This window comes from Rhipicephalus microplus, chromosome 8 (genome assembly GCF_043290135.1).
Source record: "Rhipicephalus microplus isolate Deutch F79 chromosome 8, USDA_Rmic, whole genome shotgun sequence".
NCBI classification, from domain to species: Eukaryota; Metazoa; Arthropoda; class Arachnida; order Ixodida; family Ixodidae; genus Rhipicephalus; species Rhipicephalus microplus.
Genome location: NC_134707.1, coordinates 20,152,001 through 20,171,342, shown reverse-complemented (window position 1 = coordinate 20,171,342; position 19,342 = coordinate 20,152,001). Strand labels below are relative to the sequence as shown.

The 19,342-nt window shown below is 45.1% G+C and overlaps 1 protein-coding gene across 5 annotated transcripts in view; it reads right to left on the bottom strand.

Annotated features, from left to right (window-relative positions):
- The window catches only part of LOC142768851 (venom protease-like), a 50,205-nt gene extending 31,411 nt beyond the window's left edge, over positions 1-18,794 (bottom strand). The window contains exons 1-3 of one of the 5 annotated variants that reach the window (XM_075871240.1): positions 18,512-18,793; positions 10,817-10,895; positions 8,111-8,144 (exon numbers count right to left, since the gene is read on the bottom strand). In XM_075871240.1, coding sequence (XP_075727355.1) covers positions 8,111-8,144; positions 10,817-10,895; positions 18,512-18,628 — 230 coding nt within the window. In that variant the 5' untranslated portion in view covers positions 18,629-18,793. Of the gene's footprint in view, positions 1-8,110; positions 8,145-10,816; positions 10,896-18,511 lie in introns of those variants that run through there. The other 4 variants (XM_075871239.1, XM_075871238.1, XM_075871242.1 and 1 more) reach the window with 4 other exon arrangements.
- Between the last annotated feature and the right edge of the window lie 548 nt (positions 18,795-19,342).

The following is a 19,342-nucleotide window of genomic DNA, read 5'->3' as shown; positions in this document are numbered from 1 at the left end:
AGGACTGCTAGAACCCTGCTTTACACTTCCTCAAGATAGAACATAACATCTTTCCAACACCCTTTTGCACCAGAAGACACCTCTTTTATCCAGGTGGGCATTTTATGCCCGCTTGTTGACCTGACCTCCTTCGAATTGAGCCTTGAACCGAACGCTGACTGCGTCAGGAGTTCTCCGCGGTCGCAACCACGTATGGCGGCCACCATTTTGCGTAGATATAATTCCACGATGTTCGCGTAGAAAAAGCTTATACGTCAATGCGCGAAAGCTCCGTTCTACCATCAGATATTGTTGATGAGGGACTGTTCCTCATGGGGGCCCTCAACAAGTGTCGCCAACAATCCAAAGTTCCCAAGGGCTCGGTTACCAATAAGGAAACGTCCACGAGCAATACACCCGAGAAGAAATCCCGTGTATCGTGTAGGCCTACCGCTATGCCCTGCATTGCTGCGGAAAACTTCACCATCGTGCTGAAGCCTCAGATCTCAAAGCTACCTTTAACCAAGTGAACTAGTCAAGTTAACCTCATATGTGAACATAACCTATAGCGATTCTTTCAGTGTGTAATCTATATATGCGCAAAATATCATCGTTGTCTCCACCAGACACATCAACTCTGCAAATCTTTTCTCACTATAATTCCCGCTCGAGACATCACAGGGTCCCCTACCGATGATCGACCCCGCCAAGGTCAGCGGGGAAGCGTTGTGTGCCGTCATTACGGTGCACGAGCAGGAGACCTCTGCCTCCTTCGAAGCAAATATCCACTGGCATTATGGAAGCATCGATTTCATCAGAAAGCTTGGCCTTTACAACTTTCAAGGACAGGTGTGCGCCACGTTTCTTGCGCTACGACAGTGTTGTGAAACCAGTACGTAAATACAAATGTAGCAGTCTTGCTCGCTACCGCTGCAGGATGGTGGGCCACTGGGTGGAGCTGCGTCCCCACCCGAACGACGCTGTGGTCATTGTGGTAAAGTTATGGGTGCCTCTGAGAAGGGGATGGCACAATACGAATTGATGTAATCGTGCCTGGTGTGTGGCGAGGGAGACCTCACCGAATCTCAGGCCTGCAAGGCGAGGTTTCACTTCCTGCAGCAGCCGGGCAGGCTTCATGGCAGCCACAGCTTGTCGAAGCAGTGGTCAACACCCAAGACAGGGTTCTTGTTGACCAACCAAGTCACCAAGAGCCCTGCTAACGGAGGCACCACCTCCACCTAAAGTATCACGTTACAGCAAACGTCATCAAAGATACCTGACCAGGGTGGCCCCATGATTCAAGTTAGACTTTCCCCCTCTGACTGATGCTGGCGCCCACAGGTGGCCGACCACGAAAAGAACATCAGGTAGAAAATGGTGTGAAGCCCACCTCCTCTTGCTCTTCCTTTCCTGGCTCCTCGGTTAAATTACTCGAGCTCAAACAAGTGCTTGCTGCGCTGCGGACACAGAACGCACAGCTTCAAGCCTGAATTCCCACTTTGGAGACAGCTGGTGCTCCAGTCTACCCAGTGTCACCCCTCACCAATATTACCGTCGCTGCTCCAGAACTGACGCCCATGTGCGCCATCACGTTCGTATTGGGGCCCACTAACACTTCAGCGATTTCGGGCTATTGCAATTATCATGACATCTTTGATGACACAACTCACCACTATAAGCAACAGCATTGAAATTCAATCCAACACTGTCAACCAACAGGTGATGAGTAAGATTAAAACTTGGCTACACAACGTAAACTCACGAAGCCGATGCGTTAGTCCCCTGAAGGACGTTAACCGTCCCTTTAGGTTTCCACACACCATCGACATCACTGTAACCTCCGAGGACTCCGAGCTTCTACTTACACAGGACGCTGACGTATGACTAGAGCCCCTCCCAGCCACCCCTAATTCTCAATACAGCGACACATCTTAATGAATGCTCCCCATCGCCACCCGAAAAGTCTCAGCTTCTCTCTATAATTCAATGTAACTGTAGAGGCTTGAAAGATAGGGCCAAATGGGCCCATTTCCGCCTCTATCTTGAAACGTTTGAGCACCTGTGCGTCGTCGGTATCCCTTAGAAGCCCGGCGACGCCGTGCGCCTTTCGGGTTATAAGACTTTTCATCGAGACCCATTCAACTGCCTTCTTGTACACAAAACCTCAACTACGCAAAAGGTAGACCACGGCATTTGAATACCGTACTCGCACACTATGGTATTGGTTCTTCCCCTGTGCAGAAGTGACCCCCCGGTGCACATCCTCAGTGTTTATTGCAAGCATAAACTAAAAAAATCACATTCGCTGACATTTTCAGCAGGGCACTGAAGCTGGCAAAGCATGATCTCCTTTCGATAGTGGATGAATTCCCCGCCCCTAGCAGGCTTTGGAACTATCGCAAGGAAGAGGTGCATAGAAGGAATCTTGTGGAGCTAAGTTCTACACTAGGCAGGACTCTACACACAGACTCTGTGCAACCAACTCGTGTAGGTGATTCTTTCACCCGGGACACCTGCCACGTAGACATGCAGACAAGAGAACATGCAGTCTGGTTTAATACCAAGAAAACCTTCAGTAGTGACCACTGCATTTTGAACACTGCACGTTTTGCACGACCCCTACAACGCCCCATCGCACCTACCAAGCTACCCAACTGGAACGCCTTGCGGCAGTCCTTACCTGCCTCTCTGATCCTACAGAACATTATTCTCAGTAGGCTCACTGTGTGCTGCAAACACTGAAAAAGCACACGACTACATTACAACGCACTGATTGTCATTCGTATGTAGATAACAATCTCCCTTATCTTCGGGAGGCCCATCGCGGCCTCACAAAGAGATGGCGTTGACCGAAACACAACCACAAACTTCGTATGCGGACACTGGATCTCACCCAAAAGGCGGCCGAGCACGCTGCCCAGCTCGCCGACTTATATTGAGTGGATTGCTGTAACGCTGCCGGGAGGCAAATGTCCTGCTTTAATAGATGAATACTCTTCCGCAGTCTGATTGATCCCGCAAAAACACGAGGCGGAACGGATAAGAACTGAACAGAGCTTTTCCCTATTTCCATGGCTCCACAACACAACTAGCCCTCTCACTACGGGACCAATATCTTTTCACTCACCAGGATTCACCAGGATTCGCTCGCAGGATTTCAAGCTGGACGGTTGTGCCCTCACGATATCCGACTTCAGCGTAGCTCCCGCCGACTGGTTCGCCCTCCGCGGTCTCCTGAAGCCGTGCAGCTCTCGCATTGTGGCGCCCCGCCCTTGGACTGCTTCAACCGGATCCCCACTTTCCTATCTCCTTCTTTTTTCTCTCGCTTGGCTGTCTTCTTTTCCGTCTATTTTCTTTCTATTCTTTTTATCCCTCTTTCCCCCACCCCTATAAGGCACTGCGCCGTGTCGCCTGAAGGCAGACAGAAATTAGGTGCCTTTTTCCTCTTCATTCTAACCACTACCACCACCACCACCACCAGGATACGCGAACCTCCACGTATTGCAATACAGGCCAGAAAAACTGGAAACTCGATGCTCCTTTCTAGTTACACAACCTTGGCGTCGCTCTAGCCAAAATGAGGTGAGGTACGGCTCCCGGACAACACAAGATCAATTGTCGAAATCTGAACAAATATACCAGATGGAGTGCACCGGTCGCTTTTCGAATATACTAATGCAATTTGGTTCAGAAAAACACCCCTCCAACTAGACTGCTGAACGTCTCAAGTAATCTATATTCACAAGCAAGGGAAACCAATCAACACTGAGAATGTCAGAAGACGTTCTCTTGATTCTTGTGTAGGGAAGCTAATGGAAACTGTGGTCAGGGATCGTCTCTCTCCCTTCTTGGAAGAGCGCCACATTTTCGCTGAATTCATGTATGGCTTCAGGCCTAATAAATATTCACAGGACATACTTCTACAACTACACCACGAAGTGCTTAGTCTTGTAGAACACCCCCACAACGGCAAGATCGTTCTAGCACTTGACCTTAAGCACGAAGTCATCCTAGCCCACCTAAGTGCCACCAAATGAGGCGAGCGCACTTTGAACTACATCCAAAGCTTTCTTATTGACTGATCTGCGTACATTCGCATCGAAGATCAGGAGTACGTCCCCAATCCGGTGGGTACGTGAGGCACACCACAAGGCACTGTGCTGTGGCTTCTGCTTTCCTACTTGGCTGTGCACTGTAAAAACTAAGAGAGTGCTGGGCACTCTCTTTGGGAGAGCACTTTCTTGTCCCATATTTCCCTCTCTTTTCCAGAGTAAATCACATCTTGTTGAGGCAGAGTTCAGCAATTCCCACGTAACGCGCCAAAGCCCTCCCCCTCAACATAGTAACATAACGCTGCCCGAAGCAGAGTAGCATGACCCCACCCAAGAGAGTAACAGTACACCTCACGAAAAAAAATAGTGAAACTTGGGCTGAAACTGCGAATTTTAATTGTTCTTGACGGATTTCCTCATGTGCGATCGTAAAAATGGCTAAATACAAACACAACAACAAAGAAATGTGTTAAAATATATTTGTGTGGGACTTGAACCTTTGACCTCTAGACACACTGCAAATTTCGAGTCCGCCAGACTAACCACTACACCACAATAAAAACGAGCACGTGTATTTATTTTTTATGTCATAAGTATATTGTTCAAAATATGTCTGCATTTTTTTGTTTAGACGCGAATATTTGAGTGTCTCCATGCTTCTGAAAACCTGCCGGACTGTAGCTAACGTCTTTACTGCGTTTATTTTGTTATTCGTGATGTCCAAACGTCTCCGAAGACATTTTTTTATTACCGTAGAAAAAGAAAGATTTGCCCAACCTACTATATGAACGTCATTTACCCTGACTAAGTGGTTAGTCACTTCTGCCTACGAAACGTCGCGCATCTGAAGTGTACATTAAACAATTTAGTTGTTATTTTACTCTCTTAAATATATTATGGGTCATTCTTATTAACGTTCTACTACTAAAGCCCCAATACTTAACTGTAGCCGTACCGTACTTTAGGCTTACAGCACCATCGCCCGTGTGCGATGGTCGTAAGAAAAAACATGATTATTCATATAAGAAAAAAGTCATAGCTATTCGCGTTGAGTTTCGATCATGACCGATTGAATGAGATAGTACTCGCTTATTTCACTACAGAGGTCCAAGACTAAAATTGGATACTAAGAGATTCAAGTGCCTCTAAGTGCGCTGAAATCTACTGGCGTGCGCTAAAAAAAGCTGTTCTTCTTGTTAATCATCTCGATCGTCTCAAAAGTTAAATACAGTACGTTTTACTGAATGTATGTGTGATTATTAGGCAGTGTTAATCACTCGTCGTGTGCCCACACAACTAAAAGTAATCAAGAACAACAGAATAACCGCGTTGTACTCTCTCACGCCTAAAAAGTATATATGGGCATTTCACTCTCTCAAGAAGAAAAAGAAGAGAAAAAAATTCACTCTCTCGTTTTATGGAGAGTGAAAATAACTTTCACTCTACCTCTAGTTTTGGGAAAGTGGAAGAACACTCTGAAGAGTAACATGGCCTTTTTATGCCTGCGATATCCTCCGCAGAATTTAGAATGTGGGGCAGCTCCCAGCCCGCTAGGCTGCTGTCAATGAGGCAAAGCATGCGCATAATACCAATGACATTACCCTGCGGGCCACAGAGGGATACCTCGGCAGCATAGAGGACAACCTGCAAACTGCTGCCCATATAGTAGACGAATGTGCGGCATACGGCGGCCTGTAGTGTTCCCCACAGAAATCTAAATTTGTGCACCTTTGGCCAACGGCAAACAAGACCTCGTCCATCAACATTTCTCTGCACAGTGCACCTATTAACTAGGTGCATTAGATCCGTGTCCTTGGATTCCACATTAACAAACACCGCACGGTCGATACAGCACTTCTTAAGGTGCGTAAGGTTGAAGAGCAGGTAGGCCACATGGTGCGCCGAGTCTCCAACAAGCGGGGAGGTCTCAAAAGCAACGATGCGCTTCGTCCCGCACATCTTTTGTCACTAATGGCATCTCGTATGCGACTTTGTACCTGCACCTATAGAAGCATGATGAAGATTCTTTGGAAGTCACCCTCCAAGAAATCGGCAAGAGAGCCCTACATCTTCCGATAACTACTTCCAATGCGAAACTCCTTGCCTTGGGAGTGGTAAACACCTACCAAGATCTCCGGGAGGCTCACCTAACAAATCGCCTGGCGGAGACTCCGTTCGGCAGATGACTCCTAAAGTGTATGATGGGGGGCCAGTTGGTAAGACATTTAGGAAACTTATAACTGCACTAAAATGAGACATGAGAACGAAGTGGGCAGGACGATTGCAGATGGGGCTAGTTGGTAATCCATTTAGGAAAACTATAACGGCACTAAAAACGAAACACAAAAACGAAGTCTGCGATCGCCCTGTTTACTTCGTTCTCGTGTCTTCTTTTTAGCACAGTTATAATTTTCCTAGACGACTCCTAGATCGCCTACAGATCAGGCATAAATTCTACATAGAGGAGCGGGTAGGAGTGCCCGAAAATTGGAAATACACGATTTATTTCTGACCTGTCCCCCACCAATATGTCCCGTGAGTCACACGTTGCCCGTCGAGAAGCATGGTCTCTCGCTCTCCGGTGCCAATGCGGCTCTTAGCAAAACGTGGTTTACACACACGTCGCCGGCGCTGGCAGCGGGGGCTTGTATACTGCCGCCGTAGTCCACCAACACAGGCAGGTCGGTGGTATGTCCTGTCGTGCGCTTCAATTCGACCCATGCTCAAGAGTTGACTATGGTTCTATAGCTATATCACATGGCAGCTCTAAAATGATAGTTTCAGATTCCGAAGGAGCTTGCCGAAATTTTAAACTGGGATGGATCTCACACCTAGCTGTCAAAATTCTAAAATCTTGTCCGCGGGTAAGTCACCCCTCTCCCCGCTCCCTAATATGGACTCCTGGCAATCAGGGCCTCAGAGGCAATCAGGCAGTGTACTCTGCCACCCGCGCACTCATTCCGTGGGTTACTGGCTTGCCCACCGATAACCCCTGTGATCCAGGGAAGAACATTTCTTTCCTAACTTATAGAGAGATAATTACCCATTACCGGGACTCCGATCGCCGCTTTCGTCGACCCTACAAAGGACTTAGCGACGCAGACAAGAGAATTATTCTCTGTGTATTTTCTGATTTGCTACTGTGCCCGGAAGTGCTTGAACACTTTCACTCTTACTTTTCCAGCCTGTGTGGTTGCTGAAATCTACCACATGGTTTGGGCATGCCAGCTCAACCCTCCTTTACCCCCACCCCAAATTCAATAAGATAAATGGGAGGCAGCCTTGCTTGGATGCCAGGATCTTCCGGCCGAACAAGCAGTGGCCCACCGTGCCAGGACAATTATCACTACAAATGGGGTCTCTGACTGGAGACTCCACCTAGTACTGTAGGGAAGCTGATCTACTTGGGGCTGGTCTTTCCGGCAACTTCTCTTTTCAATAAATGTTTACCACCACCTCCCAAGCCGCTGCCGAACTGCGATATCGTGCGACAAAAATTCTTCGCATTTTGAAAAGAAGACAGAGTGTTCGAGTTGCGCTGCCATCTTGCTTCATAACCACCACTTATAACTTTAACCAACCCTTCACTAGGTTGAGAGGCTTATGTGCCTGGTTAATAAGCCTCTCAACCACTATGTTGAGAGGCTTATATGCCTTCGAGAAGGCACATAAGCTTTCTAGAAGCTTATGTGCCTGATCACAACAGTAACAAGAACAAGAAGTTGCTGTCACCATGCCTATTTTGTAAAAAAAAAGCAGTGCTTTATTGAAGCTGACCAAAAAAAAAACAACGAGTGGAAAATCCAATACACAACAATAAACGGTTACATATGGCAGACTGTTCGCTGACGCGCACGTCCTGTATGTACACATTCTTGAACTGATACAAGAGATAACCTGGCCTTGGTAGGAAAATTGAAAGCTCGGCTAGTTGTCGGTAGCTGTCGGCTACTTTGTTACCTCTGTGATAGCCTTGCTTTTCAGACAAAAATACAATTTGTTTTTCACTGGCGAAGGTACACCATCAACTGCTCAATGTCTATATCTCGCCGGAAATAAGGAATTCGAGGAGCACTTACCGGGCCCATTTATTTGCAGACCATGAGCACGTAGCTGAAAAAAAAAAATGTAGAGAAATGCATCACAGTAAATCTCATGCCAGCCGTGTGGCCTATTATTCGAAAAAAAAAACGCAAGGCCTGCGAAGAAGGTGCAGCACAGGCACAGCGAAAGCTAGAAGAGTGGCCTTTTAGAGCCTATTCAATGAGGAATCATGGCTGAGGAATCATGGCTGAGGAATCATGGTTGAGGAATCATGGCTGAATGAGGAATCATGGCTGAAGTGGGTGTGCGCCACAGTGAATCGGAGAACGAGAACAAACTTTTTTATTGGGTTAGAGGATTCGATGGCCCACTCGTTACGCTATTCGCATGGTGCGACGCCTGGTTGTTCGTTCACTGTTTTAAAACGCTTTATAAATTGTATTAACGCGATTGCTTTTCCGACATCAAGCCTGCCTAAGGCAAGTTCACCAACAAGTCACAAGCACCAGCGTAGATCAGTGGTAGAATACTGCAGGGTCTGGCCCCCAGTGGACCCGGGTTTTAGCCCCACTGTCTCTTAGGTGCTAGGTTTGCCAACAAGTCACAAGCAGTGGTGTAGCTCAGTGATAGAATACTGGGCTTGCACCCAGCACACCCAGTTTCGAGCCCCACTGTGTCTTTGATGCTAGGTTTTTTTTTCATAATTTCGTCCGATGTGGTTCCGCACACCGGAGGCGGCGGCGGACAACTGAGAGTGACCAGAGTGGTGATCTCATTATAGCTTTCGCTGTAAATTAATGATGAAAGGCGTCACCCTAGACTCAGGGATCGTTGCAGTGGTATTTGATTACTGACTCCTTTATTCACAACTTACTGCACTATGCGGAACCGGTACGCCATTGCAGCGCCATCTCTACTAACCTGGCCGATGTGGACATGACCTAACACACACACAAAAACGTCATGGGGGTCCCTATAAGAAGCTTTCTCGAAATGTATTTGTAGCATGACTACTCTAGCATTCAACATTCGTCACAGCATTCTAATATAGAACGGGCGACACCAGTGTTTTGTCGTATTCGAACGTCCTTTAAACCAAATGTCTGATGAGGTCCTACTATCTCCGTGAACACAGTTTGTAGTTTTATCTTGTGGAAAATACTATGTTAGGCAGAGAGGTCATTGTTTGAACAATAAATTTTTGAATTAGAGGGCTTCATTGAGCGGAACACCTTGTTGTAGTCTTTCTTTACATTGCCGAGTGCGGATGCGCACCCTTGTTATCAGAAACTAAGGTGCTTATTAATAGGGAAGGTTATACGAGAAATTGAGGAAGCATATTTTATTGAGAGATCGGGCAAGACATGCGTAGTGAGGCCCCCTATCATGCTGCATGCCACTGAGTTAGACTATTAGAGCTCCTGACACTAATACAATTCATAATTATATTTTAGCTAATGTGAATCGTGACATTGACTTTCTTCACGTGCGTTCCTTTGTGTGTGACTTTCGAATAAATTCAGTTGATAGTTTGCGATTGTCCGTTTCTCATCCCTATTTTGCGCTAAAAACTACTCTAAGAAGTGGGAATCACCCGCCAGCTTACGTCACCGCGCTGACATAGCGCAGGAAGCAGGCGAATACGAAACCGTGGAGAATGGCCTAGGGAGAAAAAAAAAGAGCAAAAGAAGAAAAAATGCGTCTATGTGCGTGCAAGTATCCTTTTGTTTGTACGTTACTATTAAAGAACCGCTCATTCCAGGAGTCCTCTAAAACTAATGTACCCACAAGACAAAGCCCACGTGCAAAACAATTTTTTCTTTTTTTTGTGATTCGCTGTTTCTTGTCCTTTTCCATCCCAAGCTTACGACCAAGAGTTTCGGCAAATCCTCTTCCGGCAAATTAAATACTTATTTTATTATTTCATTGCTTTTTAAGGTTTCCACCAGCAGAGCAGCAATCAGCGCAACACGATTCATCCTTGCTAATAGGCTACATCTCTTTCTTGTATCTTAAAGTCGGTCTATCTGCGCCTCCTGTTATACTCAGTGATGTGTAATAAAGAAACTGAAGAGTGTGTGGATTGGTTATTGCACACCTGACGTGCCACAGCACACCTGACCTGACATGGTGCAGGATCAACGTAGAGGCATTGCTTTGCCGACAGTGCGGAAGAAAGAACAGTGGATCTTCTTCATGAAGGTTGCCGGCACATGCGCAGTGGCGGTGACTAAACGCAGGCCGCCAATTTTCAAGGTCACAGCGTGGTGACAGGAGTGAACAATGTAGCACATGACAACGCAGGATCGTGAATTGTCTTGAAAAGTAGCAGGGCACCAATATTTTTGACTGGCGCGGCTTAATAATTTGCAAGCCACGTACTCTCAACTTACACTTTGGTTTTCTCTAGTAGAGGCGCAGGTCTGACTTGAAAATGTGCTTTCCTCTGCTGTGTTCAAACTTTGGCGCGTTTGTGCCGTCATAAGCAATACACTTTTTGTTTTGCTGTCATACACACTGGTTGCGCACATCTTTGTTTGAAGTTTGTTTTTATGTCAAAATGTATTGCACCCTTTTTACGATGTTGGAGGCCCTATACGTTGTTTTGCCTTCGTATTTAGGGCGTCTAGAATGCACTTTGGAAATGCCTAAACAGTACAATATGAGATGCACGAATATTACCTCAATCGCCACGGGAAAACGAAGTACAAAGATCACAATAAAAGCAGCACAAATCTCACCGAAGATGACGATCCCAGGAGAAGGCTTACGCCTATGGCGAGAAAAATCATGGCGGCCAAGATACCCGATCCTCGTTATCTGCACAGTATGCATAGCGAGTGTTAGCATGGCGAACTGTGGGTGCTGATTTAACTTTTTCTGAGGCGGCCGACGCGTGGGTGTATACCCACGCGTGGGTGATACACGTGGGTGTATCAGTGGCAGCGTGCCTTGTTCGTTAGAACATACCAGGTTTGGAACAGCAGATATCAGCAGACTTTAACTGTTCCCACTGCCCTGCAGTAATTACATTTTCTGTCCAAAAATCAAAGAGTTACTTCATACAATTTAACTTTTTTTTACTAAACATTCGATCGCCTGAGAACGCAGCTAGAATAGCCTTTGGCTGTTCCGTGGCTTTCTCTTACCATTTAGTGAACGAGTTAATAAGTAAATCAATCAGTCAATCAATGCAAGCTGTAAGGTCTAGAACCTAGCTTTTTACGCTGGCGTGATTTGCAGAGCACAAGCCCGCCTGTGTGATTATCGGAACCTACAGAAGTAGAGAGAAGATAAAATCACAACTATAATATCTTAATTTCTCCGCAAAGAACAGTAGGTACTGCTTAGAAAATATCATTTTGCAAACAAAAGACAGATAATCTTGAACATTACTGCAGTGGAACATGCTCAATATGATATTGGGGAGGAACGTTCAATGCAAGTGCAAGTGCTGCCCAGACACGGCATATGTGCAGAATAAAATGCGCATGACTATCACCTTTGGTGAAATATTCCTTTGTGTGCAAGCCAGAATATCTCCCGTATAAGCGAATCACAGTTTGCAGACAATGCAGAACTGCAAGAACATGACCCGTTGCGACAGGTCTCAATCCTAATTTAGAGACGTGACTTGCTCTTATCCTATCTGCGCACTGATTGCAAAAAAGAGTGTGCAAACACTCATCTAATGAAAAATTATGCGTAATTTTGGGCCACAGTCTCCAAGTATCATTTTGATTTAAATATTTTGGCCAATGATGTACAAAGTATAACGATACGTTGGATGTGGTATGTTCCGGCATGAGTTTTAAACTGCTTTATTCACCTTTTGCAGAATGCTCCTTTACAGCACTGTCACATGTAATTTGACTAGATTATCTTAATTGGTTCACAAAAAACAGAGCATAACGGGCCGTAAAATAATGAGTTAAATATATGCGTTAAGATAGCAATAACTTATTATAACCATTTAGCTTTTTATGTCACAAGCGCTATAGTAACTGCACATTGCGCCAGCTTCGGCAAGAAAGGTAATGGCAAATCTAAATGCAAATGAAGTACCCCTTGCTTTTTTACATAGGCTTTCTATTCAATAATTTTATGAATATCAAACTGAATTGCGAAATAAATAGGCTAGCGTGGCTTCCTTTTCTACCTTTGCTTTTGCCTGCGGCAAAGATATTGCTTTCTCCAGCCTGAAAATATTTCTAAACACTTATCCTAGCCACACTTGTGAGGTCTGTAAGACCTAGGTAGCCTCAGTTACGCGTGTTCTGGACACTCTCTTTAAGGAGGGTCCAAAACACGCGAATTTCTTTGGTAAAGAACGCTCCTGGATTCCGCTAGGTGGCGCGACAGTCTACGAACATTGCGAATACGAGGCGTCCTGCTGAAACGAGTCATTTTTCGTATAAATGGACACCATAGGACACGGACGAACCTCGAAAAGAAAGTGCTCGTGGCAATAACTCACCGGCTAACCTAGAAAAGACAACCCGGTGCTTAGAAGCCAGCCTTGTAGGTCCCAGCACGGATGGGGAAGTAAATATAGGAGACAATATCTTTATGATTCAATTCAAGCATTCTTTATGAAATTTTATAACGAGGAATCAAGAAAAAATGTGAAGTGACTCATATAAAGAGGTCTATTGTGACATACGAGCAAGTGGCGTGCGGAATATAAGATTTAAAAATGTACACCTGAGGATGCTGTTTTTAGAAAGTTTGTTCCCCCAACCGCTTCTTCATGGGATTTTTCAGACGTGGCCTTAACTAGCGAAGCATTTGACATAAACTTTCTCTCACACTTTAAAATCAGCATTGTTCCGATTGGAGACGTACAAGTGTCTAGCCCGGTGTCAATCACTGAAGTGAGAGGAATCCTTCATTCACAATGATGCCTCTACGCCTGAAATACGTGTTGAAGCATATGCCAGAATATAATGCCTTCTTTGAAATATACAAAAGAGGAAGGTTCAGGAGAAGCTTTGTGGTTGAAAAAAATAAAAAAAAATTCAAAGGAGGAGCAGGAGGGGGGGTGTCACTGGAGCCACTGTTTTGACAGATGTTCCTGTCTTGTCGAAATGACTCCTCCAAACGTCCGTTCCAGGAAGATTTATGAAGTTGTTGAGGATTAACGTCAAGACAACACGATACGATAGTGAGAGATGCCGCTGTGGTGTGTTCCGGAAATTTTAACGACCTGGAGTCCCGTAACGTGCACAATACACTAATCACTCGAGAAATAGGCATTTCCTTTCCATCAAAATGCGGCCGCTGTAGCTTCATTCCTTCCAGCGTCATCGCGCACTGTGAAAAATTCGAGCACTGCTACAACTACAGAACCGTAGTATATAGGGGCATAAACTTAGGCACAAGGATAAGCAGCGGGGCAGTCGTCACTCACCCTAGTTACCTAAGAAGTAGGCATAAGAGGCCTAATCCGGCATTACTTGTTTACTTTGGTTTACTTTTCATCGAAACTCAAATGGACTATACATATCCAACTCACAATATCAAAAGTGACTATAATTTAGTTGTTCATCCTCAAAATTTTCAAATCAGCGTCAAAAGATGTGAAAGAAACACTGTACTTTTTGCATAATAAATTCATTCTAGAATACGTCTCTATGATTTCGGACCCTTAACAGGGGTATCTGACGCAAGCAATAAAAGAACTTCAATTCAGGTAACACTATTCTCCTGCAGTACCTGCGATCATTTAGAAAATGGCCCTGAAATAAAAAAGAATTGGTGGGCAGAAATGCTTTAGCAGCATGAAGAAAAACTCGGGGCTCAAATGTTCCACCGTCATTTTTTTACATTCAAACAGGCATTAGTGTTCAACATGTCAGAAACATTCATTTTGGTTAGGCATAGCCACTCCTAGAAAGCACACGTGCATAGTTGCAACACAAACTATTTATTGAATCTCCCCCCCCCCCCCCGTGAACTGTACTCTCTGTACGTGTAACCAAAAAAAGCTATGTTTCTGTATATGATAACTAGAATTTTTATTCCGAGTCGTGTGTACAATAATGTGTATTTGTCTTAGTTTCTTTTTGTCTATTAGCTTTGAACACGCTAACAACCTATTGTTTACCATGATGTTTCCCTGTTTCATTTATTTTCATTGTTTATCATTAAAAAAATGTAGAATGTTACACTAAATATGTCTCCCCTGCGATAACACCTTCGAGGCAACGCAGGTATCCTGTGAATGAATAAATAGATAAATAAAATATGGGTGCTGCGATGAACTTTTGCAATTTTTGAATGTCTTTGCACCAGTAAATTGGCTCTGTCAACGTGTAGAAAAAGCCTACTAACGTACAATTGCAACGTGCATACTACGACATAAATCTTTCTTTTGTGAATCGACGAACACCCCCAATGCATAAGCTTAGCTGTGCAGGTTGCTGATAATAAGGATCAGTCATACGTAAATCAACGACTGGTGTAATTCTCAAGAAGGCACAATATTGTGCGAGGAGGCCGGGTAGTTAACCAGTTCACAACCGCTATGCTGTCGTACACAAGGGCAAAGAAGGAGTGGTTTGACGGCTAGGGGCATGAATGAAAACATAAACAGACAGAGAGCACACACTTCAAGCAGCACAAGCGCATGCAATACTGTGGCCGCTCGCCAGCAGAACCCCTTTTAAAAGAAGAAAAACGAGTGACTAATCGATTTCCCGGGCTGCAATCGAGCTTGTGAAGCCTAAAACAGCTGCGTGACGCGAAAGGTATAAAAATTTGAACAACAACGCATGCACACTAACTAGCGGAGCCAGACAAACCGAAAAATGCTACGAAGTGAGACATGCAGCTTGTGACGTCATTGCAGCAGGTGACGCCTGATAGTCTTATCGTAAAGCTGAACCCACTGTTTCCGGTTGCCTCTAGAATAGGCCCATCATGTTAAAAAGTGGTTGTCGAGATATGGCAGTGTCATGTGATGTAATCACGATGTCAAGTGTTTGCGATCTCTGATGTCATAATGTGACGTCCTCACTCTGATAAGGTCACGTGGTTTTTTCGGGTAAACCCTCGTGAGCTTTTTCGAGTGTCTCGCCCAAGTTTTGCTACCGGGAGTTCAAACACAGGCACGTAAGGTTTTTGCGTGAAACATAAACAAAATGTAAAATAAAAAGAGGTGAAGGGTGTCATCGCATCAGCGTGACGTAATTCTTCAAAGAAACGATGGCCAAGTCATTAGAACATTCGCTTAGCATACAGAAGGCAGAGTGTTTGATTTCCGGTACAACCGAGCAGCAACCATTTTGGCTCACGGGCTGAGAGGCGCCCTGGCCTGGTGATGCATGTTGCGAGAATATGGACTTTCTTTTCTGCTTTTCTCTTTAACGCTTCTTTCTGATCCGCCGAACGACAGGCAAACAGGCAAAGAACTTTATTAGTATCTGGAGGTGGTGCTCAACTCCCCTTAGGGGGCGACACCGAACGAAGCTGCACCGTGCTTCCTTGTGTGTTGACGTAACATGGGTATTTGTTCTCCCCTAACTCCTTTCACGAAATAGAGCTGTTTCTGGACTATAGTCATTGCGATGGACGAAAGTGACCCATTATATGCTTTAACGCCTCACATTTCTGTGAACGGCCAGTGAGATGACGCTTTTGATAATATTAGTGATAGAGATGTGACACCCCTTCTCAATTCATTTTGGCCTCATGGCAACAGAGCCACGGTGGTCTAGTGGCTATAAGGTACTGGGCTGCTGACCCGCAGGTCGCGGGATCGAATGCAGGCTGCGGCGGCTGAATTTTCGGTGGAAGCGAAAATGCTGTAGGCTCGTGCGCTCAGATTTGGCCACACGTCAAAAAACCCTAGGGTGGTTGAAATTTCCGGAGCCCTCCTCCACAGCGTCTCTCATAATCATATGGTGGTTTTGAAACTTTAAGCGCCATATATCAATCGTGGCTCCGGCACGTACGCCGGACGGGTCGACCTAGTGTTTTCGCTGCCGTTATAGGGATGGTGCAGCTCCCGAAAAGGCGTAGCTTTGTCGGTGAGGTTAGGCTTCTGTTTGGCATGCTCTGTATGTCGTTACATTCGGCTAGATTGGCTGTCTGTTACGTAAAAGCAGTAAATAAATGTCCACGTGTTCATTCTACGAATATTTATATTGTATTCATTTGTTCTGAGGGCGCCTCCTCCTTAAACCACATATTGTGCAACCATAGCTTGGTGAGCAGGAGATGTCTTCAGCACAATAAATATTCGCCTTCGTGCACCGCCGATGGCGACGTTACGAGTGACGCTCCGGTGACACAATTCAAAGGTTTAGTTTTCGTCGCTTCTTAGGAGCTGGCTATAACGTTTTCATTACAGTTCGTTCACGGATAACGAGACTCCTCGATTGCTAACTGTGTTTTTTCCTGGTGCTAGTTTCACAGGAGGCTGCTAGTATTACAGAAGGTCAAAGAAACATTTCAATTTGCTCCACCACCTCAATACCCAAAGACATTGAAGTCAAGATGATGCCCCCGAGTTGGTAGTGTAATTCATTGGGCTAGGTGGTGTTGAAATATCTTACATAACAGCGCGTACATCTCGCCAAGAAAAACAGCGAGAGGCCATGCCTCTTCGGTAGCAAAGAGCCATAAATTTCAGGGCTTATTTGAAAAACTTAGCGTTGTATAAGCAACTCTTGAGTTAGGTGAAAATTCACATTTCACTCAGAGCTGCCGTTATATAGGCTTAATTGAGTAGAAGCATTTGCCGACAAAGTGAAATTCGTATACGTTCACCGGGGTTATTCACCCTTTCACTATTATTATTAACCCGTTCGGGTCATTCACCCATACGTACGTTCACCGGAGTTAGATATTCATACAAAGTGCAGTATAACAATGAGAAAATGCAAACATAACACACTTTGGCTAAATTCTTGCAGACGTATGTTGCCGAAAATGTGTATTAATATTGCTGAGTTTCAAACACCTTACATAAGCTCCTTTACTTAACTTGTACCAAAATTTGTATAAAAAAAAGGTGCGGTACTTGTAAAATATTTTTTTTTCACATCAACACTCAAACAACAGTCTGCAAAATTTGAAAGGCAACCACGTGAGCAAAAACTTTTTTCTCTCCGAAATATTCAAGCAGTTCACTGTTTTCAGTGCATTAAATCAGCACGATTTTTTTTTTCAAACACATTTGCCATAGCAGCAAAATTGGCTGGGAAATGTAGAATAAAGTGACCCTGTTACCTTCACTCAATGACCATTGCATACTGCTAAATTAGGGCCATTTGTTTCAATCAAGCTCTCAGGGTGAGAAAGCATAACTCCTTCCCGATGCAGCGTACGCTGTTCAGTGGCTGTGCGTGTTGTGTTCTCAGATAGATATGCTGCCCAGTCTTACATTTTGGCTGCAACACATGCCTAGATACCGTGCAGTACGTATAACATTAAAGTGTTTTTGTGCAACAAAAAACTAATAATACGCTTGACATAGCAAAAATACCTTTAACATCTGAAGTACTTAGCGAAGTTAAACGCCAAAGCGAGGCGATCGCAATAAAACTCTGAATAACAAGAATATTTTGAAAGTTACACATTATGGAAACAATCTGAATAAAATGTGCTCGAACGTTAGCAGTTATGTTCAAACAAGCGTTTGCGCTGTTCAAGTAGGCAATTCGACCACACACACAGACTAAAGGTCTGTTCAAACAAAAGTCCAGCTTCAGTGCTCTATGCGCTAAACAGGCACGGCTGTCGGCAGTGTCACGCTACGTTGCGGGTGAACGAAAATACCGGTGAAGACAAATTTAACGAAATTGAATGTATTAGCAAGTAGGCAAACTTCGCGAGGCGCACCTAACGCGAAACAACATGCTGTGTTGTCACCCGATGCATCAACCCGAGTTATCACGGTATTGTTACCGCACAAAACGAAAAAGAACCGAAAACAACGACATCGACACCAGGCCCTTGTTTTCCGTTCTCGGTCTTTTTGTGCAATAAGAAAAAAAAGAAAGTAAATGAACTAGCGACATGCGCAAGCATATGCGTATTACACACGGTTGATGCTTAGAGCTAACAGGCGCCGTCCCCACACATGTATTAATTGGTAAACAAAAATTGATGTGCGGCACGAGCGAGCCCCGTTAAAAACGGCTGCCAACGAAGGGCACCGCAAAAATCTGTTCAATTTCTTCGCTGAACCTCAGCGGCGAACGCTCACTCTGCTTTGTACTCCAAACAATCTAAACAAACAAACAAAAAAACTTGCCCACAATCACACTTCGCCATCATCCCCGTGAAACAGTTCGGACAAATATTCTCGCTAAGTAAACATATGCTGATTTGTCATCAACTAGTTGAAAACAAAATTGTTTGAAAGCGTTATTCTCGTAATCACGCAGTTAACAAAGCGCTGAACGGAACAACGTGACAGCGGTACTCACCATTCCACTTCGAGTGCTGCACAATATGAATCCACAGGTCCAGTCTTCAGGATGGTGCGCCTTCGCAATAATCATCACTGACAGAACACACTGGTGGACCACAGAGCGCAGGCACATTTCAAACTAAACACCGACTACTAAACGCTACCGATCGAGAAGCCACGCGCACCACACACACGGAAGGGTTTATCGCCAGCGCACGCAGTGACATGTAAGACGATGTCGACCCCTTCCCCGCGCTGTGCACCCGGCGCGCAGCAATACCGGGCAGCCACGGAGGAAGGCGGGCAGCGAAGGTTGTCTCGGCGACGAGACTTGATGGCGCCTTGTGGCGCTCTCAGACCGGCTAGATGCGGTTGAACGCTAGCTCCGGCCCTCCGCTGATAACGCGGGCGCTGTTTTTTTTTTTTCTTTTTGCGGCAGCGATCTGTTGCGTTATACTCGTTCTTTAACAGTGCATCTGAATCGCAGTGAACTTTGTGACGGTGCAGTGCGGCCAGCACGAGCTACTAGTCAGAGCGCGCCTTTGTATTACTCAGGAGCAATGTTTAGCGCACTTTCACCGACCTAATGTAGTGAATTTTGGTAAAAAAGCTAAGCTGATGCTTTTTGCTTATCTCCATGGGTCTTTAGGGACTGCGCATTCAAGGTCACGCAGGCGATATTTCATCAGCACTTTCATTTCGGTAAATACATTGCAACATTGCATGCATCGGCCGTCACACTATTCGATGAGAACATATTGCCACGTGCGTACTGCTAGGAAGATTAAGACGACAGCGCATACGCGCATCTGCACGCTTTTAGGCAGCGAGCAATAACAAGAAAGAA